We start from the raw sequence: 10,723 nt of genomic DNA, 5'->3' as shown, positions 1-10,723 counted from the left end.
ACCCTTTCTTTTGTTATTCTTTTTATTCTCTTTTGGTCTTCTGTGTGCACGCCACTGTCCACTGGTACCAGCAACCCCCAAACAAAACATAACCCTCAACTCAGCCCTCCTCTTAGACTTCGAGAAAAAAAAAAAAAAAAAACTGACCATTATTTTCTTTCTTCTTGTTTTCTTAAAATAAATCATTCAGGCATATGTTTCATTTTTAGATTTTAGGATTTAGAACTTAGACCAGTGAGTTTTCAATTTTCTTTTCTTTCTTCAACACTACACCTTCATCTCTTTTTAGTGTCCTCTTTTTTTTTCTTTTTTTCTTTTTTCTCAACTATCTACACTTAAATATTCACATGCTCTTTAATTTTTCATAGATTTTTAGAGAAATATATGATTGAAGGCATGGAAAGGTTGTTTGTCATGAGTCTTGAAGGGAAGATCTACTAGGCATTGCCACACCCACACGACCCACACCCATCTTTGCACTTTGTAAAGAAAAAGTTTCTAAGGTAAATTTTTTTTTTTTTTTAATTACCTATTTTTGATTAGTTAGATATCATGTGGCATTGAGTGTTGTTAAATTGTTTGGTATATGTTGTGTACTTGTGTGTTTAATTTTTGCTTTTGTTTGTTTCATTTTTGCTTTTGTTTGAGGGGTTATTCTTAATTAAAAAAAAAAAAATTAATACAGGAAAATTTTAATAATAGGAATGATGTCGTTGACTGTTTAAATTATAGTGAAAATTTTGTTTTTTTCTTGAGTATGAATAACATCCATATAATTAAGTAAAATTTTCTAATTAAGATTTTATTTTTTAAGTTCTTTTCAAGTTAATTTTTAAGTCATATTCTTAAAGCTAAAAGAATTATGAGCAAACGAAAAACAATTGATACATTCTTTCAGAAAAAAGATGTTAGCAATTCAGAATTTAGAACACTTGTGGCTGTAGAAATAAATGTTGATACTTCAATGCCTAATGAACACCCCTCCAAATGTTCAAGAATTCAATCTGAAGAGATAGATCGTGATCTAGGATCACGTAAACAAATATGTGAATTTCCTATCAACAAAACAAGATGAAGTCCGACGAGCTTATCTCAAAGAAGGTCCATATCAACTTAAAAATATAGACTATTCATACAACGATGATAATCATCGTTGTCGAAAATCAACCCCCTATGTAAAAAATCTTGGCTACGCCCCTGGCCTAGATTTGGAGCCATCCACCAAGCAACTTCAACAATCCTATTGTTTATTTAAACCCAATAATTATCTTTCCTACGTTCAACAAAATGAAAAAAAGTTGTGCTGATCATCTGAAATTCTAAGCCTCTGCAAGCTCAGTAGCAGGAGGAGCAATACCACCAGTTGTAGGCCTGAAGATAAAACCAAATCCCATTAGCAATTAAACTCAATAACATGAAAAATCATATTTACTCAAAACAGCTATAAGATGGACTTACAATCCCATAAGAACTTTGCAGGAATCATAGAGTCCCCACTGAGCTCCTGTAAGAGTTCCAATCATGACAATACGGAGAGGAAGCCCACGGGTAAAGAGACCCATAACACCTAGCTTATTCACGGCCTGAACAAACCAAAACACGTAGGGTCAAAGAGATTGTAAAGAAGTAGAAAGGCAAATGGGAACCATGCTAAGGAGAACCACTCACATCACTAACAGTTGCCCCCTTGGCATTGTTCAGGAAAGAAACAAGATTGTCAGCAGGGTGAGACACAAGGGCACAGAATACACCAGCCACATATCCACCAGCAAAACTCACACCAAGCTGTAGAGTATTGCTACACTGGTCCTTCGGTGTGGGGATGACATGCTTATAGATAATCTCCACAATTGTCTCAAAAGATGCAAACTTCATCATTGTGTCTGCAAGAATGAACATGATCTTTCAAAACTGAGTGAAAATTTATGAAGATAAGAAGGCATAAACAATAACTTAAAGGGAACTGAGCACTTGCTATATTCTTTTATCAAATCCTGGAGAAAGTTACAGTACGTGTTTGAAGTCAATTAATAGATATAGCACCATTGAACAAATTTAGAGAGAGATTTTTCTTTTATAGGTAAACAATTTCATTAAAAATCGCAAGAGATGAAGCCAAAGGACATCATCCAAACATTAGAAAAGGGAAATGTGCATTGTTTTAAAAACCGGACCGGATTGGCCAGTTGAACCAGGAACCGAACATGGAACCAGTCCGATAAACCTGGCTATTCAACTGGTAAAAACAGATAACCGGACCCATTTTCAGTTCTTTGACCGTTCCAATTTTTAAAACCATGGAAATGTGGACTATTTCATGGGATGAAGGGAGCATAGACTTCATTTTGCCTCTACAATAGATGTTCAAAATTGAAGAATGAGAACTAATGTAACTTAAATGGAGGTGAAAACAGGTACTCACAATATAATCACATGTTCAGGACTATTAATGTGGATTACATTCTTGACAGCCTCTTGAAAAACAGAAAATGAACATAGTATTCACCATAATGCAATTTTCTTTGAAGAAATTTATTACTAATAAAAATGAAAACAAATATGGTACAATAGAGATTCATCTTAAAACATTAATCTTGTTGTGCAATTTTGAGGGGTATGTTCTAGCATTTGAAATTATGTTACTTTTATTTATTTGTATATTGTTTTTTGGTGCTCCAAAACCACTGGATTGCATTTTTTTTTGTTAGTAACAGAGTATTAACACTCGAATTCTCCCCCCACCCCAACTTACATGGAATCTGACGTCCCCAGAGAGGAACCAGTCCCTTGTATAGCCTGCAATGATTGGAAAAATCAGTTAGAAATACTTCAATAGCATAAAAGGTCGTATATATTTAAAGAATCACATTGATTTGCATACCCTCCATAGCCTTCAGATTTAACAAATTTAGGAAGCCCATCTGATAGACCTCTAGCAAAACCAGGCTGTGTTTGAACCCGGACCTTCACTGCCTCGAAAGGGCAAAGTGCAACATCAGCAATGACCTCAGCAGATGCAGAACCAGCAAGATAGATCAAGGTCTTGTACTTGGCTGCATTCTCAGGTCCAGCAAGGTCAGAGTAGTAGTACTTAAAGAACTCATAGAATCCATACTTGCAGGCACCCTGAGCACTGTAACCAAGCAAGGTTGGTACCCAACCCCTGAAGAAGCCTTTGAAACCCTGGTCCTTATACAACACTCCAAAACCAGATGAGATGCTTTTGTACTTTGCAGGGTCAATCTGAAACCAAAAATTTCAATGTTAATTGAATCCCATTCCTGTGCACATCATATTAGACAACCACCTCTTGATTGTTGAAAGATTAACATAAACGCTATGTCAAATTATCCCATTAGTAAGACTAAACATACTCTCGCATCTGAGGGGATGGAAAATTTTGAACCCCGAATTCAGCCTCACCCAACACCCAAAGGTCATTGGCAATGGATTTCATTCATGTTAGGTGATATTTGAGGAAACAAATAAAGTATGGCCCATGTTCTACATATTATTCTTACCACAATTCAAACGAAGTCGAAACGAAATATCAACTTACAGCTAATACTAAGGTTTATTCTTTAAGAAGAGCACATGATATGATATGACCCATCGAGGTTCATTATTAGGACCAAGAAACAAAGTAATTGGAATATTAATACATTCCACAAAGAAAATCGTCTTGAAATCTAACACTGTTAACTATAAATAACTGAGTTACTGAGTACAATATCAACATAGATAAAATCTTAGATAATTAATTTAGGAGCTAAGAATATGAACTAAATTGAGAAAAAAAAAATCCAATTGCAAACTCTATTCACAGATCTGAAAATTTTTCCATAAGGAAATCAAAAATTTTCCATGAAAGGAATTTCGGAAAACAAATCAATAATGCCCTACCTCAGTAGTGGTCTATCCAAAGAAATTAGAACATGAAAATGAAATCTCAAATCTATGAAAATGGAGAAAAGCTTTAACACGATGTAAACACTCAAAGATAAATATTGATACACACAAATCTAATCTAAGTAGAGAAATGTTAGGTAAAACACTAAAGCTTCATTTGGGAGTTCATGAGGGAATAAAATGGAATGGAATTATCTTAAGGGAATAGAAATGTATGGAATGTATTTAAGCAAGGAAAATGAATGAAATGGAATCAAGTGTCCTTATTTGAATCCTTTAAAATAAAGAAAATAGAAATAAATAAAAATGAATGAAATGTAAGTAACTTTATTTAGAAGTAACATAAAGGAAAATGAATATAATCATTTTATGACAATATTAGTTTTAGATCTTTATTTTAAAATAAGGGATTGAATATATAGGAGTATTTTGAGAGTTTTAGTAAAAAATTCATTAAATCTAATTCCATTCCCTATCAACCCGGATCTTATGCCTGGCAGAGTATTCTAAAGGCTCGTAAGGTGTTTGAGAATGGGATGAGGTGAAGGATTGGAGATGAAAAAAATGTCCGCATCTACAAAGATTGTTGGTTAATTGCCTGGGAACTTAGCATCCAAGATAGTTTCTCCGGGTGGTGTACTCCCAGAGGATGCTCCTTTGTCTGATCTGGAATTCATCACTAGTTGGAACTCTGTTTTATCCTTTCGGTGGCCTAGAAGATTTTAGCTCTTCCATTATGTACGACTGTGCAGGAGGATATGCTAGTGTGACCAAGAGAAAAATAGGGACGTTACTCTGTCAAAACGGGGTATCAAGTTCTCAGTGAGTTGGATGATAGAGAGAGAGGGCAACCAGTTCAGGTAATGAAGCATCGAAGAAATTCTAGAATCAAATATGGAAGATGGATACGCCATGCAAGGTGAAAACCTTCATGCGGCGTGCTTGTTCCGAGGCACTCCCAACAAAGAAAAATCTGCAGAAGAGGAAACTGGAACTATTTGCAGTGGTGGCGTGGTCAATTTGGTTCAGAAGGAACAAGCTCCGATGTAATGAACAGAGCCTCCCAACTCGGAAGGTGTTCGAAGCTGCTTCAGCTCTGCTCTCAGAATTCCAGAGTCGGGCCTAAACCGCAGAAGCCATCACGAACTACTTGGAATCCACCAGCTAGAGATGTTGTGAAAGAAAACTATGAGGGAGCAATGTTTGAAGAGTCACTGGAAGCTGGACTGGGCGTAGTCGATCAGAGATAGCAAGCGGACAGTGTTGGCCGGGCCGGGCTTTCAGAGAAAATTACAATGCCCTCATCCGTGGAAGGGGTGGAGAGTTTAGCCCAATTCGCATCGGAGCTTGGCTTCGATCAGGCAATCTTTTCAGAAGCGGTTTTCAAAGCTTTTTCTGAAGGGGGAGGTCATCTCTCGCCCACTGCGAAATTTAAGTATATTGCGGGTTCGCTAAGGGCCTATTCCTTCTCTCCATAGACGGAGCTGAACATGGCATAGGGGCAATGCCCCCACCTAGTTTTTTTTTTAATAAAAAAATATTAATATATTAATACGAACTAATTTTAGTAATTTTATTTAATAAAATTACACCTTATTTCTTTTTCTTTTTCTTTTTTTTTTTATAATGTCATCAATTATTTTGAGAATAGTGTTATAAGTAAATTTTTATTAATTCATACATTTGTATCATTTTTATTTATTAATAATTGTTCATCACATTATTAATTTAAAAAAAATTTATTATTTTAACATTTTTCACCTTTTTTAAGACAATAAAAAAAAAAATAGATAAAATCTAAAACAAAATATATAAATTAAAAAAACTAATCTAAAACAAAAATTACCAATAATAAAACTAAAAAAAATTAATCACAATTAATCCATTTTACTCAAATCAAACAACGAGGCTATTTAGAAAATTTTAAACGATCCTTAATAATAAACCAATAAAGTCAAAGATGGACATAGCCGCCCCTTAGGACTTGGTCCTGGCGTCGAAGCAGGTCCATGCTTTCAGGGAGAGCGAGATCTTATTTCCATTATCGGTTTGAACGGAGTATGTTCTTCCGGATATTTTGCCGTTACTTAAATCTTTTTTAATAATATTGCGAGATATTTCTTCTCAAAAAAAAAACCATTCCCTCCTCCAAACGAGGGCAAAGAAATCGAAGAAAAAGAAGCTGGAAATGGAAGAGAGTGAGGGATGTAGAAGAATCGGACCTGCATATTGCACTTGACGAGATCGAGAGGAGTGACGGCCATGTGAGTGGGACCAGTGCTGAGACCACCGCTGACGCCACAGGCGGCGAAGAAGGCCGGCGAGTACATCTCGATCTTGCCAGGCTCGCTCGGTGCCGGAACGACGAAGTTCCTGGTCGGAGACGAGACGCCGTTGTTGGAGCTTGGTGCTGCTGGCGCAGCAGCACCGAGCATGGTTCTGTCAAGACCAAAGGATTTGTGTGAGGTGGAGAGAGTGGAGGAAGAGGAGTAGAGGAAGCTTGGGATCAGAGACTGACGCGAAGATTTGTCAGAGAGAGCCATCGGAGAAAGAGTAAGAGAGATTTGTAAGAATTGAGTTGATCATGATACATACATACATACATATATATGTTTTATATTGTAAGAATTGAAAAGTAATAGCCATCAGAGAGAGCCATCGGAGAAAGAGTAAGAGAGACTTGTAAGAATTGAGTTTTTTTTTTTTTTGAGAAACTGTAAGAATTGACTTGATAGGTCAATAAAGGATTGAAAATCACCTATTTTTTTCTTTTGCTCATAATTTATATTCTTTTATAAATGAAAAAGTTGTCTGATCAATCCAACACCGCACGTAACAATCTACTCTTATTGCCATTCTTTCTCAAAAAAAAAAAAAAAACTCTTATTGCCATTGTTGTTTTGTAATTTTTTTTGGGGTAGTTTTGCCTTTTGGCAATAGCATGATGTTTTGTGATATTTTGTGTAGTTTTGTGTTTTAGTGTTTTTGTCTATTAGTTAGTGTCTAATAGACCTCACACATATAATATATTAAGATGATTCCGTTTTCATAAATAATTAAATTGTAATATCTTAAAAAATAATAATTTTATGTATTTTTCTTTGTTGATGGTTTATTATATGACTGTTTATTTGGAGTTTCAATTTTTTTTTTTTTTTATACTTTTGCCTCTAACTCCACGTCCTAACTCCGTCCTTAACTCTCTTTATATCTCTTTTTTAATGATAATTTTGACTAATCCACTTACAAATTACGTTTTTTAAATATTTTTCAAGTATAAAAGGTATAATAAAAAAAATTTAATTTAATTGTTGATTTGTAAAATTTAACAATTAAAAATTTAAATTTTAGAATTTTTTAGTCTTAAATTATGCATAAAAAATACTTTTATAAATCAAATAATAATTAATATCCAATTTGAATCAAATTTGGCATATATATTAAGAACACAAAAAACATACCATCTAACAATTTGATTTTCAAAATATATAGTTTTGTTAAACTAAAATATGATGTACAGGATGTAAATTAACATAGTGCAAGAAATATTATTTTTATCATCATAATTTGAAAGTTTATTCTTTGGACAATAGAATTGGAAAGTAGAACAACTTTGATAATCATATAGTCAAAGTCATATAGTCGCAACTTGCAATCAAATTTTTTTAATAATCATAACTTTTTTTTGATAATCATATAATGGGTTACATAACTCATGTTACATTAAGTGTTCATTTGGCATGATTAATTTTGCTAACTTATTTTACTATTCAGTTTATTTTTGCTATTATTTATGATGTCATTATACTATTTCAACTAACTTTTACCTTTATTTATAGTACTTTTAGTAAAAAGTTTTCAATTTCAACAAAATAAGTGGATCCTAAACAGACCCTAAGTTGACGAATAAGGAATAATCTCTGGCATGAACTTTATATTTTTCGTTATATATATACATGCCTAGCAAATGGTCAATGATAGCATAGTTGTTAAACTTAGATTGCTTGTAAGAATTGAGTTTTTTCTTAGAAGGTCGTAAGAATTGAGTTGATCATGAAATATATATGTTTTTATATTGTAAGAATTGAAAAGTAATAGGTCATAAATAGAGGATTGAAAAGTAATAGTCCATCAAAAGAGAATTGAAAAGTAAAAGGTCCTAAATATGGGGATAGTACGAGCAGATTTGTTTATTATTATTATTATTATTTTTTTTTTTTTTTTTTTTTGTTTAAGTGGGAGTGGAAAATTTGAACTCATATTCTATATATCAAGGTCGAGAGAGAGAATAATTTTTACCGAACTTAGGATAACTTCACAAAACCACAGCACAAATGTATATTTTTACCTAAAAGCCTTTTCACTTCTCTTGATATATTTTTAAATATAGTTTTGGGTACTTGTAGCTCAGCGGCAGCTCCATATGCAAGTCAGGCTACTCATAGAACTACTCGGACTTGCAAAAATTTGTATATATATATATTTGTAAAAAAAAATTATATGTTAAATTAACTGATTATGAGCACCTTAATAAAAATGTTAAACATTCTGCCTTTAGAATTACAAAAATTTGGATTTAACAAAAATAAGAGTAATACTACATTCACAATATTTTCATAATAATTTCACAACAAATCCAATAGGTAAGCTATAACGGCCCAAAATCATAAACAATAAAAGCCTATTCAATCTAAGTAATTCATAAAAAATATTAAATAAAAGCAACCAGTAACCTAAAATCTCATCACAAATTTTAGAGCTCTAATCTACCAAAGATAAAACATCCTCAAAATAATTTTCCAGTATAATATTTAATGCCATAAAAATAATAATAAAATCCTTAGTTCTACAAAATAATTCATAACAGTTGTCTTTCAAGAATCTCTACTCCAATAATCCCTCTAATGTATCTGTAAAGGGAAATAAAAGGGGGTGAGATAACTCAATAAGTGGAATTTACTAACATTGGGATATGGGAACAAACCTTTCAAATAAATAATTCTTACAACAAATTCATAACTTGTAACTCATCAATATTTTATCATCAAATACTTCATATATATATATATATATATATATAATATCTTTATATTGTGAGCTATCATAATACATATATCAATACCATCATATAAATAATTTCCTAGGATTTTTTTGTGGTCAATGTTTACGCCCCGTTGACAGGGTTGTGTTTGTCCTCTTTTAGGACTAGAACCTCATTTTCATCCCTTTTCTTAAGGATAACTCCTTCGGAACCTAAATGTGCACTCTTTTGCTAAGGAGCTTCCTTTTTGGATCTTCAATAGTATACTCCCTTACTAAGGAGCTATCAAATGTGCACTGTCCCCTTTCCTGAGATCGTCCCTTGCTAAAGACTAGCTGCAATATGATTGTCTCTTGCTAAGGACTAAATATAATATTGAGCTTTTAATCACGAATTGCCATAGGTTTTCAAAACATATTCAATATCCTCACAAAAATAATCCATTCATAATTCTAAAAAATATAAAGATATATTCATACATACAAGTTTAAATAAATTAAGGTTGTCCCACAACTTTTTCATAAAACGAATAGTCAATGTGCGCATCAAGTATTTATAAAATAAATAAATATATATATATATATATATATAGAATATCAACATATTTCTTGATTCGAGAATAGTTTGATAATCAACACTATTTTGAGAAAACCCTTAAAATTAGTAAACACCACTTATCTCTTATTTGCAAAAATATGAAATCAACCACCCTTGAGTCACATTAAATCAATAGAATTAGAACGTAGCAACACCAAAAATAGGTTCATCAATACACGAATTTCCCACTTAAAATCAGTTTTCACACTTAAATAGTTTAATCTATCAATATTAAAGCCTACGGAGATGTTAGATTCTCTATGTCACTTTGATTGCGGTACTGAGACTACATTATAATTCAAACTATATGTAGGGCCTAGTTTTGCTCAAATTTCTTTTCCCTCACTACTACCCAATTTCATTCCTAGTTAGTGGACATTTTCTTTGCTAATATAGAAAGACAATGAAAGCATTATTTTGATGTCATTGGAAAGGGTATAAGAAATATCTAGATATTTTCTTTGTTGGAAATTTCTTGTTTTAAGAAGGCATCTCAACCTACTAGTAGCTGAAAGGTCAAAGACTATATCTGACGATGAAAATAGGGGAAAACAAAAAGGCTATATGCATCATTCTTACTCCAATATAATAACAAGGGATTTACTAATGTGCACCCTTAGAACATATATTAATAATCCATTTTATAAAACTTTTTATGGAAAAATGAAAAAGTAATTCACTGTTTTGATAGTTTTTTCAATTTCTCATAAAATTTTTCCCAAAATGAATGATTAAAGTGTGCCCTAAGGGCACACATTAACCGGACCCTAATAACAATTATAAGTCATCTTCTCCGTTAATACAAGAATAGATGGAAATTGACAGGTCAAACATATGCCTAGAAGTCCTTTTTCTTTTAATATATTGATAGTAGGTTTTATAAAGTGATGCCTATTATCCTATTAGCAACTAAAGTAATTTCAAGCACAATTCTTTCCTGCAAATGTGGAACAAGTCTAGCCATTGAATATTCAACTCCCTATATTTAGAGTTAAAGGAAACCATACCTACTGTAGGAACCAAGTACAAGACTTCTGGGCCTTAGGTCACTTGGACTCACAATTTATTTGTAGTGGGCTTAAGGATTTCCTACAATGGGTCGTTCTCAGCAGAGAGACTCAAAGTAACACTCAGTTGATACTCTCTCCTTGACTGTTTTCTCTCAATTTTTCTGAA

At 32.8% G+C, this 10,723-nt stretch overlaps 1 protein-coding gene across 2 annotated transcripts in view; it reads right to left on the bottom strand.

Annotated features, from left to right (window-relative positions):
* Positions 1–939: 939 nt before the first annotated feature.
* Positions 940–10,723, bottom strand: part of LOC126714522 (mitochondrial phosphate carrier protein 3, mitochondrial-like) — a 31,145-nt gene continuing 21,361 nt past the window's right edge. Inside the window, exons 1-6 of one of the 2 annotated variants that reach the window (XM_050414707.1) lie at positions 6,132–6,672; positions 2,882–3,243; positions 2,753–2,796; positions 1,669–1,883; positions 1,459–1,583; positions 940–1,371 (exon numbers count right to left, since the gene is read on the bottom strand). In XM_050414707.1, the coding sequence (XP_050270664.1) occupies positions 1,320–1,371; positions 1,459–1,583; positions 1,669–1,883; positions 2,753–2,796; positions 2,882–3,243; positions 6,132–6,452 (1,119 nt within the window). In that variant the 5' untranslated portion in view covers positions 6,453–6,672 and the 3' untranslated portion in view covers positions 940–1,319. Of the gene's footprint in view, positions 1,372–1,458; positions 1,584–1,668; positions 1,884–2,752; positions 2,797–2,881; positions 3,244–6,131; positions 6,673–10,723 lie in introns of those variants that run through there. The other variant, XM_050414709.1, reaches the window with a different exon arrangement.

The sequence above is a fragment of the Quercus robur genome, chromosome 2 (assembly GCF_932294415.1).
Source record: "Quercus robur chromosome 2, dhQueRobu3.1, whole genome shotgun sequence".
Lineage (NCBI taxonomy): Eukaryota > Viridiplantae > Streptophyta > Magnoliopsida > Fagales > Fagaceae > Quercus > Quercus robur.
This window is presented reverse-complemented; position numbering and strand designations above follow the sequence as displayed.